The following is a 17,707-nucleotide window of genomic DNA, read 5'->3' as shown; positions in this document are numbered from 1 at the left end:
TTTGTGAATTGATTACACAGTACAAATAACTGTCTTATATACACAGTAAAACTTCCTTTAGTGGACTATGGTGGCATCCATAAGGCATATCTGCTAATCCGAATGTCCGTTAATCATTCTGGAGGCCTCATTTCAAGAAGGATGTAGAGCTGCTGGAACGAGTACAGAGAAGGGCAACAAGATTAGTGAATGGAACAAAGGGGGTGCTCTTACGAAGAAAGGCTTAAGTTTTGCAAATTACAGTGTCTGGAGACTAGGCACTAGCGAGGCGATCTGATAGAGGTGTATAAAGCCTTGAATGGTTTGAGCATTCTCAGTGCTGATGGGATTCTTCCTCTTGCTCAGAATAATCAATCCAGAGGGCATAAATTCAAATTGAAGAAAGACAGATGTAGGATAGACGTGCAGAAATTTGCCTTTAGCCAGCGGGTGGTTGGTTGGTGGAACAGACCTTGTCGTGGAAGTTGATAGCCTAAATAAGTTTAAGACTCTGCTGGACAGGTATTTCGAACGAACAGAGGGGTGAAGTGAAAGTGTTTTATTTTATTTTATTTTATTTTTTTTTTTTTTGGATGATGCTGCATAAGCTTGCTTTCTTGCATCAAATGCCTCTACTAAAGCTAATGCTAATGCTAAAAAATACAGTGGCCTGTAAAATACTCTGTGCGCAGCGGAGTTTGACAGCCTCATGTTGAGTATATCGTACCCACACCAGGCCGTCCGAATGGTAGTGCAGCTAGAAACGAGATTAATCGGACCAGACAACCGGTTTCCAGTCATCGACTGTCCAATAGTTCTACTCCCATGCCCACTCTAGGTATATTTGCTTGTGGCAAACTGTCACAAGGGAATTGACGTGGGCCGTTGGCTGGAAATGGCCGTCAATGCTAGTCTCTACTGCATAGTCCATGTTGAAATGGGTTATGTCACCACTATGTTATATTGCTCCGTCACTTGCTCTGCTGTGGCACGTGCGTTCTGCTAGATAGCACCTTGGATTCCTACTCACTACTTTTGGCAATAACAAATGGCTAAGTTATAGTTTTCTTTTCACACATGGCTAGTTTTTCTTTCCTAGCTAGTCTTCCAAAATTTACAATGGAAAAGTCTAAAGTTCGAGACCCACTAACAGGTTAGTAGACAAAAACACTAAATAAGCCAGCCTATGCAATGCCCACTATTGATCTAAACCTCAGAACCTATGGCGACTCCTCAGACGACCGTTTCGGAGCTTATAAAGTAGGTCCTTTTTATTAGAAGATAGGCGAAACAGAAAGACCGAATGAACAGGCATTCTCGTGCATCCTCTTTATAAATACACTGGGTGCAACCTTTCCAACGCCGGTCAAACTGTAAACCAAAACATGTCTTAGCAGTAGTCCAGTGGTATCGTCACCGTCCTCCCCATACCGGGTGGAAAAGGCCCGGGTTCGAATCCAGCCAATGACGCGACTAACTTTAGTGGTTTTTTTTTTCACTTTGTGGCTGAGTTAGTCGGTATTAAGCGTAGATAGCAAGGTTTCCCCCCCCAGAAACTGGAGTTTTTTCGTCCAGCAAAACAGGCAAATCGACCAGAGAACACACCCAATTTACAATACACGAATACGGGTTAATGTAATAATTTACGGATAACCCTAATCTAATAATTTAGTTTTTTGTAAACCAAAACATAGATAAATACAAATGGAGGTAGGAACCAAAATGAACAAAACTGTTGTGAATGTGATTCATTTTGCTTTCTGTCCCCTATTGTGTTTATCTCTGTTTTGGTATACAGTTTACTAGGAGTGAAATACTTGCCCTCAGTGTGTTTATAAAGAAGATGTAGGGGAATGTCTATCAATTTATCTTTTGTTTTCATCTGTCTCCCCACTAAAGAGAACCTAATAAGGTCTTGAACAGCCGTATGAGAAGAGATAGGAGCTTCTAAGTTTGTAATCAAGAGTCACAGTTATACACAGAAGTTTATTTAGTGTTCTAGTCCAAGTCAGTGGATCTAGAAAGTTAGAAATTTTTGCAAAATTTTCGAGACAAAGGCACTTTTGGCAATTAAGTCACTGTATTTCAAGTTACTCTACCTTTGAGAGACATTAGCCATCGAGGTTAACAAAGTTGTTATAATCACTGGCCTCCCCCCACACAGGGTGGAAAAGACCTGTTGATGTGTTCTTGTTGTTGAAGGGTTTAGGCACATCGGCAACTTAAGCCATATTTACTGTATGTAGCATTTCTGTAAATTGCGTGTATTCTATGGTCGATGTGCTGGTTTCTGGAATATAAACCAGAGTTTCCTGGAGAAAAACCACGCTTCTCTCGACTGAGAGTAACACACTCAGCTACGTTGTTAAAAATACCCAAAAAAATTCCTCACTTCATTGATGGGATTCGAATTCTGGTCTTTCCCACTTGGTGTGAGGAGGACGGTGATTATACCAACTGTGCCGCCCAAACAGGGCCAAAAAAAACCTGAGTTTTTTTGGCCCTATTTGGCCAAACCAGATCCCGTCAAAGACGCGAAGAATTACAATGCGTTTTTTCCACAAGTGGCTGTGTTAGTCTGTCTCTGGTGGGAAAGCATAGGTTTTTCATCAAGAAATTGGGGTTTTTTTGTCCAGCAAACAGCAAATCAACCACAGAACGCATGCAGTTTCCAGAAATATTACATAAGACGTAACCTGGCATAAGCAGCTGATGTGCATAAATCCTAACAACAACAGGTCTTTTCCACCCAGTGTATAGAGGACGGTAGATATAAACAAGTATAATCAAGTCTCACAAAAAGTTAGGCTAGATAAGGCAGATTACGAGATGTCTCTGGCAAAAAACGTAAAGAACAGCAGCAAAGACTTCTATGCTTATATTAACAGTAGAAGGAAGAAGTTGAATCAAATTAGTACACTCGATATCAATAGTTTGCCTATTGATGATCCTGCTCAGATTTTGGTATGTTTGTATTAGGTATGCTGGGGAACATACGGGGTTCCTGGGATTTCTCCCATCTCCGCGTATGTTCTCTGTATCGGTCAAGCCAGAAATTTAAAAGTGTGTGGGATATGTACTATGTAGTATGTTGTGCCCATTGTTCATCCTGCCTGTTAGTCGCCGGGCCTCTAGTGGGTCCTGACGTTACTAATACCAGCCATGGGCAGGCCGGCCGGGTATTACCAGTGATTGAATCAGTACTCTGACAGGTCCTGCCTACTACTTTCCTTGGATTTCAGTGGCTAGGACCAAAATAAATAAAATAAAAATTAGAAAAATAAATAGCCGCGAGGATGTTTTATTGCGAATTTGGGTTTTTGCTTTAGGAGCACTGTTTGGGGTTTTACGCTGAAGGTTTTGATAAAGCCTAATTGGGTCGGGCAAGAATTTTGGTGTGCCTTAGAATTTTGATGTAGGGCTAATCGCTGTGTGAGATGACAGATTTGGGTGGGGAGGCAAAAGGCTGGGGGTGAAATAGGAAGCAGAGGGTCGATAGGGAAGGTGACCCCCGTTTTTCAGTGGGGCATGACCATGCCTCACCAGAGGGAAATAGTGTTGGCAAGGGGGAAGGGAGCATGTGTCTCCCCCCACCAGGGATTAGGGTTTTAAAGAAATCTCGCAGGATCGAGATTTGATAGCCAGATGGCACTCTAGTTCTGATGTCATTCCAATTTTCATCATTTTCAGGAACTTCGTTGTGGCGCGTTTGTATCAGATGGTCGGCCCCAGGATTCTTGCTTTGGTCTCTCCCAGGAGGAGTAGCCCTGCGCAGGTGTCTTGAGTTTCAAATGGCGTGTCCATTTCTTCATGCTGAGATTTTATTCTTTTGCTCTTGCTTTGACTCTTCTGTGTCTCTCCTTTATTTTTACTTCGTCCATGACATTTGATTTGTGATATATCTATTGGGTATTATTGTTGCATCACGATAATTGTTTTCCTTCTTGTGAATAATTGTATTGCAAAGTTAGTAGTGCTGTGTACTCTTCCTGAGTGTCCAATAGTCGGGACTCCTGGTGGATTGGGTTATATTGAATTCTTACAATAAGACTTGCTCTTATATCTTCATAGTTGTCGCAGTCATACATGACGTGACTCCAAGTTTCTGGTTCTCCACATGGACAATTCCTATCTTCTATTATGCCCATTGTGTTTAGTTTATCTCTGAACGGGCTGTGGCCTGTTAATAAGTAGATAGTGTTGAGGCCAGGGTATATCCATGCTGGTGTTTTTGGATATATTTGTGTTACAACCTGCTCAGATTGCCGACAAATTGAATGAGTATTTCGCATCTACATTCACACATGAGGAATCCCTTAGGGAACCGGATGCCCAAAGTTTACCAATCGCTAAGAGGGAGCTAACGCCGTACCTGGTGGTCATGCGCGAGGGTGCATAAGTACTCGAGCTTTAAGTGACCGAGGTTTAAGCCCGTCACTGCCAAATACGGTACTGTTTCTCGTATTCTCCATATATTACAAACTCCTCTGACCAGAGGTTGTATCGGAGTATAAACAGGAAATTGTAATAACTGAGATGAAAGTGGAAGAGAAATTGTTGAAGCTAAATATAAGAAAGGCACCAGGGGTTGATAGGTTTTAACCAATTATAATAAAGGAGGCAGCGAAGAAAGTAAACAAACCGTCAGCCATAATTATGAGGGTCCTTCGATTCAGGAGAGCTGCCAGTGCACTGGTGATATGCGAATGTATTCCCAATTCACAAATGGAAATTTAAAGGTGAACGAGTAATTACAGACCTGTTAGATTAACTTCTGTTCAGTGAAAATCATGGAGTCACTGAATAAAGAATCATTGCAGGATCATCTAGACAAGACTGCAGTAATAATTTAGACACAGCATTCGTTTGTTAAAAGTAAGTCTTATCTGACCAGTTTGATTGGTTAGTACGATGTGGTCACAAAGGAACTGGATACAAAAAATTATTTTGATATCATATACTTGGATTTCATGAAAGCTCTTGATACTATTGCACATGAACGACTGCAGTACAAATTTTTAGCAGTATGGCATTAAGACCAAGTTGCTACAATGGATAAAAGGGTTCAGTGGGAGAAGACAGAGAATGGTAATCAATGGACACTGTTCTACATTGACTAATGTTATCAGTGGAGGCCCCCAGGTGTCCACTTCTGGACCCTTGCCAACTGTGCGATATTAGAGTTAGGTCAGTGGAGAATCAAAAAAGGACAGGGGTAATTGTGCAGTCAGATATGAACTTTTCTAAGCAGTGCATATAGGCTGTCAGAGCAGCGCATGGAGTCTTATCAATGATATACAGGAATTTTGCTAGCAGGGATAAGGAGGTGATTGTCCGTTTGATAAGGCAATGGTCAGGCCATATTTTGAGTACTGGATACAGGTCGGGAGGCATAATTTTAGGAAGGATGTGGAACTGCTGGAATGAGTACAGAGAAGTGCAACTAGATTGGGGAAGAGAAACAGAGGGATGCTCATACGAAGAAAAGCTTAAGTTCTGCAAATTGCAGCATCTAGAGACTAGGCACCTGCGAGGTTGTCTGATTGAGGTGTATAAGTCTTTGAACGGTTTGAACAAGCTCAGTGCTAATGGGATTCTTACACTTTCTCAGATTACGACTTTTGGGGATAAATATTATTATTATTATTATTATTATTATTATTATTAGCCATATGGTGCAAGTAAGCCTGGAGCTTATGTTGCACCAGGAAAATAAAAGTTCCTGAGTTACCCTGAGAGAGAGAGACAGAGAGAGAGAGAGCACTAGCATTACTAGAGGCAGCATATGATTCAAGAAAGCAAGCTTATACAGCATCAGCCAAAAAAAAAAAAAAAAACTTCCACTTCACCACTCCGTTCGAACGAAATACCTGTGCAGCCGAGCCTTAAATTTATTTTGGCTATCAACTTCGACAACAAGAGATGTAAGTCTGTTCCACCAACCAACCACCTGCTGGCTAAAGGCAAACTTCCACGCATCTATCCTACATTTATCTTTCCTCAATTTGAATTTATGCCCTCTCAGGTGATTATTCTGAACAAGAGGAAGAATCCCATCAGCATTGAGCATGCTCAAACCATTCAAGGCTTTGTACACCTCTATCAGATCACCTCGCTGGTGCCTAGTCTCCAGACACAGGTAATTTGCAAAATTTAAGCCTTTCTTCGTAAGAACAACCCTTTGTTCCATTCACTAATCTTGTTGCCCTTCTCTGTACTCGTTCCAGCAGCTCTACATCCTTCTTGAAATGAGGCCTCCAGACCTGTATACAGTACTCAAGGTGTGGCCTGACCATTGCCTTATACAAGGGAATGATCACCTCCTTATCCCTGCTAGAAAAATTCCTTTCTATCATTGACAACACACCGTGAGCTACTCTTGCGTCACGTCTGCACTGCTCAGAAAACTTCATATCTGCCTGCACAATTATTCCCAGGTCCTTTTCATTCTCTATCACTGTCAGTGTAGTACCATAGAGTTGATACGTTGCTCTGGGGTTACTGTTTTCCGTATGTAGTACTTTACATTTGTCAATGTTAAACTTCATTTGCCACCTCTCAGCCCATCTGCGCAACCTTTCCAGATCCTGTTGCAACAGCATACTGTCAGTAGTGTCTTTAACAGCCCTGCCAACTGTTGTATCGTCTGCAAACTTGGACATTAAGCTTGATATACCATCATCAATATCATTTATAAATACAGAAAACAACAATGGACCCAACACTGAATCCTGAGGAACTCCACTAATAACATTAGTCCACGTTGAGCAGTGTCCATTGATTACCATTCTCTGTCTTCTGCCACTCAACCATCCCTTTATCCATAGCAGCAATCTGCCTCCAATGCCACACTGCTCCAATTTGTGCAGCAGTCTTCCATGCGCAACAGTATCAAAAGCTTTTCTAAGATTCAAATATATAATATCAAAGTTATTCCCTGCATCCCGTTCTTTTGTGACTACATCATAGTATCCAATCAAATTGGTCAGACAAGACCTGCCCTTAACAAAACCATGCTGTGTCTGAGCTATAACTGAATTCTTGTCTAGATGATCCTACAGCGCTTCTTTAACCAGTGCCTCCATTAATTTTCCTGGAACCGAAGTTAAACTAACAGGTCTATAATTACTTGTGTCAGCCTTTGATCCTCCTTTGTGAATTGGGGTTACATTTGCACATCTCCAGTCTATGGGTACCTCCCCTGAGTCCAAAGAAGCTCTCATAATTATGGCTAGGGGTTTGCTTACTTCCTCTGCTGCCTCCTTTAATATAACCGGATAGATCCCATCCACCCCGGGTGCCTTTTTTTATGTTTATCCTCAACAATTTCTCCTCCACTTTCCTCTCAGTTATTAGAAAATCATCTGGCTCACTGCCAAAGTTTACTTCACCTACGACATTCCCCTTCCTGAATAACTCCTCATGTGTGAATGTAGATGCAAAATACTTGTTTAGATTGTTAGCCACCTGAGCAGGATCCTCAACTGTTGAACCATCAACATCCAGTGGACCAATCTGATTCATCCCTTTCCTTCTTGAGTTTAAATAGGTAAAGAACTCTTTTCTGTTTTTCTTTGCATCCTTTGCCAAGGATTTCTCATAATCTGCCGTTGCCTGCCCAATCTCCTTTGTGACTTTGTTACAGGCCAGCTTATATCTATCATAGGCTTCCATGTCACCCATTAATTTGTATGTATCCCATGCGTTTTTATTCTCTGTCGCATGTCTGATTAGTTCATCTGACATCCATTTGGGCATAAATCTTGAACAATATTTCTTTGTTGGTATGAAAAGCCTAGTAGCCTCCAAGATTTATTCTTTGAATGTTTCCCATTTTGAATTTGCTGTTGTTAACATCATCAGTTGGTCCCACCGTATAGAATTTAAATACTGTCTCAGACCGCCGTAATCACCTTTACGAAAGCAAAAAATCCTTCCCTTTACCCTTGATGGTAGTTACCTCTTTGAGTAAATCCCACTTCAGTACACTGTGATCACTGCCACCTAGCGGTTCCTTTATCTGCAGATTCTTGATGCATAAAGAATCACTACTAATAATCAGTAGTGATTTTTCAGATAAAAAGTATTACTCCCTCTAGTTGCCTCCCGAACACGCTGACGTAGAAAACAATCATCCAATAAATCCACAAAAGCCTTGATAGTGTGTGTGACCAACCCACAAATTCCAGTCAATATCTGGGAAATTAAATCCCCCATTATAAGACTCACTGATTTATTGGCCCACTCTATTTCCCCGTACAGTTTCTTATTATACTCATCAGAATCATTAGGCCTATAGCACACTCCTACTCTCAATTTTGATCTCCCAATGCTTATGTCACACCAAACTTACTCGACACTGCACTGTCCAGCAATGTCGATTGGCTTCACTTCCTTGGATGTTATGTATTTCTTAACTAATAGCATAACCCCTCCTCCCTTCCTACCCTGTCCATCCTTTCTGTAGACATTGTACTCCCCAAATTCCAGTTCTGCATTCCTTATATCTGTGTGACACCACGTCTGTGAAATCCCCACAATATCTGCCTTTGATGTTTTGAGCAATACCTCAAATTCATCAAATTTATTTTCTAAACTCCTAGCATTGGTGTACACGCAAGTATACATGCACCTGTTCTTTTTCTTAGCTACCCTAACACAACCTATGTGTTTATTTGTACCCCAATGATTCCCAGAAGTCTCTGAAATATCCTGCATCTTATTTTCCAGGCTGCGGCTCATTCCAATAGAAGCAGTGCAAGAATCACTTTCACCTCTGCCAGTGGCTACTGTTAATCTATTAGTCCTTGTATCCCCCCAATCTAGCAGTTTTCTGGCTCACCTAATACTGCCTCAATAGCATCAGCAAACATTCTTGCACCCTTTCTATTTAAGTGTATCCCATCCCTGTAGAAGCAGTCTCGCCTGAGAGAGAGTCAAAAGTAAAAGGGAATCACTAAGAAAGAGAAAAATGATGATATCCAGCTCAGGACCCTGTGTGTGCCAAGCCCATACTCACCAGATGTGATCCCCGGTGTTAAACATTTGAATTAACGAGAGTCGCAGAATAGATATGCGGAAATTTGCCTTTAGCCAGCGTGTAGTTGATTGCTGGAACAAACGTCTATCTGTCATTGTGGAAGTTCATACCTTATATAAATTCAAGGATGAACTTGACCAAATTTTGGAACTAATGGATAAATGAAATGTTTTTTTTTTTTTTTTTTTTTTTTTTTTGGTGTTGCTGTATGAGCTTGCTTTATTGCATTGTATGCCTCTACTAATGCAAACGTTAATGCTAAAATACAAGCGAAGTATGGGTCAGTGGCGTCTTACTGAGAATGGGATGATGAGTTTTACAATACAGTTGAAAATAGGTTGGGGTCTTCGCTCGAAGAAGAGATAGGGATTGCAAGCAGAAATGAAATTTATTGAGAGGTTTCAATGGATTCTGATCGCGTTCGTTTGAAAAAGAAAATAACTTAAAAGGCTTGATTCCTGTTCATGATGTATCACCAGTAATTGCAAGTACAGAAAGTTCTTGTTGTTTGTCTCCCATGGGCAAATCACGTCCGTGATAGCTCACATCGAGTCACACTGCTGTTAAATCAGTTTGCTTTGTGTATTTGTTGAGAATTTAGTGATTCCTTATATATTTCATTGCAACCTTAATGTTACCTTCAATTATTTGAATATTTTCAAGAATAATTTTAAAATGCTAAAAATATATTCCAATTTTTTAAAATACTTCTTGCTATTAATATAAATTTTGTTGTTGTTGTAAGGTTTTAGGCACATCAGCAATTTAGGCCATCTTGAACCGCATATACATGTGCCTGTAAACTGCATCTGTTCCGTAGTCGAGTTACTGTGTAGCGCAACTCGACAACAGAACAGATTTTTCTCCGGCAACGAAAAACCGAGTTTCCGGAAGAAAAAAAAAGCATTGTTCCCTCGTCTGAGACCGACTAGCGCAACCACGTTATAATAAAGACCCATAAAAATTCCTCGTTTTATTTATGACATTCCAAATGAGGTATTTTCCGTCCAGTGTAGGCAGCACAGCGGTCATATTAACTGTGCTACACGCGAGAGTCTGCCAGGAAGAAGTAGCCGTTTACAGATTGTACAACTAAAGATGATCGAACAAAAGAAAAAGAACGCCATACTGGCGTGAAAAGTGAACTTAACCCTGGAAATTCCAGCAGATCGTGTGCGGACAGGAGCCCAATTTGGCTGCTGCAGATATTTCGTATATAAAAAAGGCCGAAAATCCTGTCCTTAAGATCCTACTAACAAAAAAAAGGAAAAAATAATATAAATAACAATTCAGTCAATTAACACGATAACATAAAACAAAATTAGCCTGTACAAAATAAGAAATTAACACTCTAAACAATATGTTAATTTAAGTATAGACCCAGTTCAGGCAACAGGCCAGAGGCCAAAATCAAGTAAAGGTCCAAATTTGATAAAAATCCAAATTGAGATTTTGAGTCAATAATAAAAACTTAAAATTTTGAGTTCACCAAAACTTTTGAATTTATGGAACATGTGTTCAATTGATGATCGTATTTCCCCATGTATAAGACGCTCCCATGTATAAGATGCACCTTAATTTTGGGCCCCGAAATTTGAAAAAAAATGTATTACATAAAGTTATTGAACTCAAGTTTTATTCATCACAAAATTCATACAACTCCTCATAACTTGAATTCAGCACTGTCCGAAAATTTTTCTGAGCCATTTCTGGGCAGAACGTGGCAAAACGTAACCTAATATACCCGTAACAAGTGCGAAACAATGAGCGCAAAGACAAGCGCAAAATGCAAGTAAAAAAATCTACAACCACTGTATAAAACGCACCCAGTTTTTTTACCTCAATTTTTTCGAAAAAAGGTGCGTCTTGTACATGGGGAAATACGGTATTTAGAATGACTACAGGAGATGTTTGCCTAGTCTTTTCCATAGATAGATATATAGAAGCAATAACATTGGTTTAGACTATTTAAAAGTTTACTTGTTTAGGACACGAACAATTGAAATGAATAATTTAGTTGTAGCTCCTTTTGGACATTTGTTTGACCTGGATTGCCATCTTGCCATAGGAAATTGGATACATCTTGCTTTCTCTGCTTTGAGAGTAGTAGAAACATTAATGACAGGTCCAGCAAAATCTATCAGAAGATCGTTTTTTGATAATAACTTAATCCTCTAAAAACAGATCCAGGACAATATAACCTGGAATGACCCGAAGGGCTGGGGTATTTATTGTTCTACAGGCTCTGGTCAAAACTAGAGTAAACATCGTTGCAGTGTTCCTAGCTAACTTGGTTTAAAAGGTTGTTGACTTGGCCTGGTAAAACCAAGTTCCAACTACAGATCAGGCTGGAATGGAACTGTAGCTCCAACGACACAGGTAGTATTAGTGATGCAACTGATTTATATACGATTTTAAGGCGCTGTAATTTAATTCCTAGTGATATGGGCGCCTCCGTAGCCAGGTGGGAAGGTGCAGCAGTGCGTAGCACACGCTTCTTGATTAGACCGGGGTTCGAGCCCGTCACCACCAAATACGGAGGATGCGGAAAGGTCAGGGAATGACCACCGCAACGGAGCAATATGGCCTTAGATGCTAATGCTCCTAAAAAAAAAAAAAAAACCAAACCAACCTAGTGATATGGATGATTTTAGATGAAAAAGCTTTCAACTTTTGGGAGTAAGTTGACATGTTAATTGAAGGTGAGGCCTATTAATTTTTTAGATATGTCTTAAGGTAGAGCGGTTTCATTTATGTTAACAAGAGGAGGGCTGCTGGACAACAAGATTCTTTTTAATATTGTTAGTTAATCTTAAGCATGAATATGTTAGCTTAGTGGAACACCATTCACACAGAAGCTTTATAATACTATTAGCATTGTTCTCTAGTTTAATTTTGAAATTCTGCATATGCTATCGGGTAGAACTTCCTTATTGGTAGTTCTGTTCAGTTAACCTAAGATACGTTAATTTAAAAGCCACTCATCAGTGACAAGATTCCATAATAGTGGTCTCAGTATAAAGCCCTGTGGGCAACCATGAAAGATGTAGTTCACGAATTCAAACAGGAGATGAAAAGAATATAACTGTCTTTCTGATTTACATCGTCAGTTATTTACATCGTCCTATCAGTCCTGTTAACAATACGTTGTCTGAATTGAGAACTTTATTATTAGAGAAGGTTCCTGAGCATTTTTTACTAAATATTGTTATTACCTGATTAACGAAAACCGTATATGATCTTCCATACGTATGTATTGTGCTCATTGAAGAGAAGGCAGAATTTAGCCTTATCGGTAGCACAGTTGATATAATCACGATCCTCCCCATACTCAGGTGGAAATGACCCGAGTTCGAATCCTGTCAATAACGCAAGGAATTTTTATGGGTCTGTTTCAGAACGTGAGGAGTTAGTCGGTCTCAGGCCAGGGTAGCATAGTCCTTTATCCTGGAAACTCGAGTTTTTCGTCCAGCAATTTGATGAGCTTTAAACACAAAAACAACAAAATTTATGAGAATAACGATTCTTTTGTAAATTCAATAAAATTTTCAATAAATTTTATTGAATTTACAAATAAAAGTTTAAAATTAAAAGTTTTCAATAAAAGACTTTCATTCATTGAAAATTGTGTCTTTAATCATAATGCATGACGATTTAGTTCAGAACAATAAAGCTTTTAAAATAAGTTAACCAGAATAAACAAAAGTGGCCTCCTGGATTGGGAAAGAATGATATCAAAATATTCGTTAAAACTCCAACCGACCGAATATACAGAATTGAAATAAGATAAAAATAAACGTATATTTCACAAATATAATATTTACACAAAAATATAAAACTGATAAAAACTGCATAATTGAAATAAGATAAAAGCGGAATCGAGGGTGGGTAAAAAGGAAAGAACGGCAGCTTTCGACATCCTGATAACTTAGGATTCGAATAAAAACAGGCAATCGCTTTAGCCTGTTTTTATTCCGCTTTTATTTAACTTTAATTGAACAATTTTTAGCAGTTTTATATTTTATGTGTTAATATTATATTTGTGAAATATATATTTTATTTCAATTCTGTATGTTCAGTCGGTTAAAGTTTTAAAAAAAAAGTTTTATTGAATGACATAATAATGTTATTTTCAAACTTTAACAAAAATAACACACTCAGATTATTCTCAGAAGTTTTGTGGTACTTCCTGTACCATTTCTTCAGTTACCGTAAATAGCTATCCACAGTATTTACCGGTACTTAAATTTAATTTTATGAAATTTAATATTATTAACTAAATTATTAAAAATTTTAAATTAATATTTACCTGACGCTTACTGATAGCTATCTGTTGACTAATTCAGGATCTATTACACATGTAATTACTAAAGGCTGAATATTAACAAGTAAGAAATTTGTAATCAAATTAACAACTCTATGTAAATAAAGCCATCAGCATAATTTACCAGTTATGCTGTCACTGAAGAAGTGGTAGAGGAAGTGTCTCGAAACGTCTCAGAATAATCTGTAATTCTTTAAGAAATTAAAGGCAGATTACACTCCACGCAGGTTGAAGTGTTCATCATTTCACCAATTTCTATATCTTGATATAGGTGTGCACCATGCCGCCTCTAAGAGAATGTTTAAAATAACACACTCAGTTAAAATTAAGCATGTTGTAGTAATTAAGCAGAATAAGGTGATTTTGAAAAAAAGAAAGATTTTTCAAAGTAATTAAAATAATCGAAGACTAGGCCAGGGAGGATTCATTGAGAATATGTGAAAATCTGAACATTAATAAAAATATAATACAGACAGAAAAACAGACTATATCAACAATTTTTTTTTTAAATGTGTAAATTTCAAGAAAAGATTTCTCAGAATGCATTTTATTACAGCTTAGAAATAAAAAAACTGTTTTTCAGGTTTCATTTAAATACTGTAACTGCAATTAAACCACCTCACTGACATCATTCATTCTACTAGATTATTTGTTAACAATAAAATAAATAAACAAACAAACAATAAAACAGGTTATATGTTAACTACTGTATAACAGTCTCAGCAGTTAGCGGATTAGGCTGTTACCTACAAAACATTGACCCTCGTGGATAGCACAGTTGGTAGAATCGCCGTCCTCCTCCCCACCGGTGGAAAAAACCTGAATTCGAACCTGTCGATGACGGGAGGAATATTTATGGGTCTTTTTCATAACGTAGCTGAGTTAGTGGGTCTCAGGCGAGGGTAGTATGGTTTTTTCTCCCGGAAACTCTGGTTTTTCGTACAGAAAACAGAAAATCGACTTCAGAACACACGTAATTTATAGACAATATACATGTAGCAACATGGTATTAGTTGCGATGCTCCTAAGAAACCCAATAACAACAACAACAAAATATTGAGATTCTAGTTCAAGTTACCAATAAAAAAATAAAATAATAATTTTTATAAAAAAATTCTATTGTGCCACCTTCTGGCCACCAAAAACTTATAATGGCTGCTTCTGCAAATGATCATGGAAGACACCCTATGATAGTCACATGATGATGTGACTAGTCACGTGCTTGATGACGTTACAGAGCGATGCACATTGTGCTGTAACACTGTGATATAATGGGAGACAAAATCCACCAGCAGAATATAGTTATTCTATGCCTCACTGCAAATTGCGTGTGTCCTGAGGTAGATTTTCTGTTTTTCTGGAGGAAAACCCCGAGTTTTTGGGAGAAAAAACCATACTGTTCTCGTCTCAGACCGACTAACTCAGCCAAAAAAAGACCATAAAAATTCCTTCCGTCATCGACGGGATTCGAATTCAGGTTCTTTCTAACCAGTAGGGGGAAAATGGTGATCTTACCAACCGGGCTCTCCACGATGGCAGTGGTGTACCTATACAGCGTACATGTAACAGTCCTGCAGAATAAATATAACATTTTAAATAATTGTTAGCCACTGAAATTATGCTCCCCTACATTATAGATTTATGAATATTATAGATTTATTCACGCTTTCTTATTAAAAACGAAGGACATATACGAGGGGTTTCCGAAAAGTAAGTTAATTTTTTTTTTTCGTATGGGCGGCTCCTAGAACAAAAGTTCATCTCCGCCTCGTTCCTCTGTTCAGTTTTTAAAGACTGTCAAGGTAAGGCCAGTGTGTATTGTATTTTTTTTTTTTTTTTTTTTTTTTGCACAATACACAGAGTGGCCTTTTGGCTACCTGGAAGCAGTGATCACCTGGACGACTTCCTCAGGTACTCGTCCCTAGCAGAAGGAGGGCAAAGCATCCCCTACTATCTGTACGCCCTCCTCCCTGGAGAATGAGTTTTCCAGGGAGGAAAGAAAAACTTGTATAAGATGAAGAGAGGGAAGGAGAAAGAGGAGGACTATCCCGGCCCAGGGAAGTCCCAATCCAGGATGGATTGCTAGAACAACAACGTAAACAAAAAAATAAAAATAAATAAATAAATAAAATATATAGACTGAGAGAGGAACTTGCCTGGTCTGGGGAGCCCCAGCCCAGTAATACATTTTTTTTCTTAATAATGGAGAAAGGGAATGAGATGAAACGCGGTGGACAGATAGACCCGTTAATAACGTTCAAAAAAACTGCCAGTGCAGTGTTGCGATACCGTCGCCTCACAGTAGATTCCAGTTGCAAAATGGCGGCTACCGTGCGAGTGTGGTCCCAAACAGGTGTTCGTGATGTTTTGCCAGCAAAAGAGTTTTCACTAAGTGACATTCACCATGAACTGGTTGCTGTGTATGGCGAAAAGGTGATCACAAAGAAGCAGGTGTGTTTTTGGTGAAATGAATTTAAAGCGGGCCGTGTTGACATTGAAGATAGACATCGGGCGGGCGGGCTTCATCGAGCAAGACAGAAGACAACATTTTGCGCATTAAGGGCATCGTTCTTGAAAACAAGCGAGTGAAACTGCGTGAAATTTCACAAATAGTGAACGTGAGTAAGTCGACTGTTCACGATGTCCTTGGCCTTCGAAAAATGTACTGCCGCTGGATTCCCCGACAATTGTCAGAGGAGGACAAAGCAAAATACACGGGGATGTCTGGATAACCTGTTGCGATACAGCGACGAAGGAGGGAATTTTCTCGCTCGCATAGTCACAGCAGACGAAACGTGGGTTCATCACTTTACCCGGAGAGCAAACAAGAGTCCATGACCTGGAAACAACCACAATTTCCTGTGCGCAAAAAATTCAGAACTGTTCCCAGTGTGCGAAAAGTCATGGCCACAGTGTTCTTGGATCGCCAAGGCGTTCTGTTGATGGATTTCTTGCCGAAGTGAGGAACAATCAATGCACAGCTTTACTGTGCAACGTTGGAAAAACTGAAAGCCAACATTCGACGCAAACGACCAGAACTCCTGACAAGCGGCGTGATTTTGTTGCACGACAACGCAACTCCACACACTGCGCACACCACTCGTGAGTGGTTGCGCCGTAATCGTTGGGAAACTCTGTCATATCCTCCCTACGGGCCAGACTTAGCCCCTTCAGACTTCCATTTGTTCGGCTCTCTGAAAAAAAAAAACTTTCAGGAAAGCATTTCACTGCGGATGAGGAAGTTCATCAGGCAGTGCGATGCTAGCTACTGCGTGTGGGCACGGACTTCTTTAGTACTGGTATTGATAAACTGATCCATCGTTAGGACAAGTGCATCAAAAGAACTGGATTCTTTGTGGAGAAGTAGTGCATGTTCGCTTATTTCTTGGTGTGTAATTTACCCTTCGAATTATTAAACATTATCGAGAGAAAAAATGTGTCACCTTACTTTTCGGAAACCCCTTATAGTTTTAGAATTAAAATAATAATAATAATAATAAAAGCATACGTATACCATATGAAAATGGATCCAGAATTTTTTTTATTGAGAAACGTTTTAATACATACTCTTAATGACTAGAAGGCTATGTTTCAAGACAATACTACGTCTCGTCATCGGGGCTTACGACTATAGAAAGTTTGCAGTTGTAGAGATCCCCCTGAAAACTTGGCCCGATGGTTTCAAAATCAATTTATTAAAACTAATTGAAGTGTCTCCGTTTATAATTTTTTACATGTGCGTTTCTTCTATTGATACCTTGTTCTACTTTTTTTTTTTTTTTTTTTTTTAGTTGTTGGCGCATCGGCTTTTGTGGCCATATTGCACCTCCCAAGGTTTTTGCATTTTCTACTCTGATCCCAGCCCGAGGCGTGATTCGAACCCGCGACCTTTGAGTTGTCATGCAGGCACTTTACCCACCCGGCACCTTGTTCCACTGACAATCTGGTAACGCCATTAAGCCTCTGAAAACAGGTGCCCATCAAGACAGCCACCAGTGACTTAAACTGCACGTTATTTACCAAAAAAAAATAAATAAATAAATACTGTAATAATAATAAAAAGTAAAATAAAAATAATAAGAAGAGAAGAACGAAATAGAAGAAATGCATAGCACTGGTTTTCATACATAAAGTGATGGAAAAATTCCAGCAGCATAACGAATATCTTGCATCAGTGGAGACACGATGATGACAGATGAGTTTCACTTGAGGGAAATTAATAAGCAATGACATTTATGATTAGAATGTCTTGCGCTATTATTACGTATAACAGCAAAATTAGTCCAATAGCTGCAATTATAATTAGTAGCACCACTTGTTTATAATTGAGAACTATTCTCATTTGAGAAGAAATACACTCTTTA

The 17,707-nt window shown here is 39.1% G+C and overlaps 1 protein-coding gene across 1 annotated transcript in view; it reads left to right on the top strand.

The window, feature by feature from the left end:
- The first annotated feature begins 15,662 nt into the window (after nucleotides 1–15,662).
- LOC150090925 (galactosylceramide sulfotransferase-like) overlaps nucleotides 15,663–17,707 on the top strand; it is a 35,842-nt gene continuing 33,797 nt past the window's right edge. The window contains exon 1 of the mRNA XM_090377854.1: nucleotides 15,663–15,763. Within this exon, the coding sequence (XP_090233980.1) occupies nucleotides 15,663–15,763 (101 nt within the window). The remainder of the gene's footprint in view (nucleotides 15,764–17,707) is intronic.

This window comes from Mastigoproctus giganteus, chromosome 1 (assembly GCF_048544385.1).
Source record: "Mastigoproctus giganteus isolate SK-2022 chromosome 1, ASM4854438v1, whole genome shotgun sequence".
Lineage (NCBI taxonomy): Eukaryota > Metazoa > Arthropoda > Arachnida > Uropygi > Thelyphonidae > Mastigoproctus > Mastigoproctus giganteus.
The sequence above is the reverse complement of the archived record's forward strand: the minus strand, read 5'-3'. Positions and strand labels throughout refer to the sequence as shown.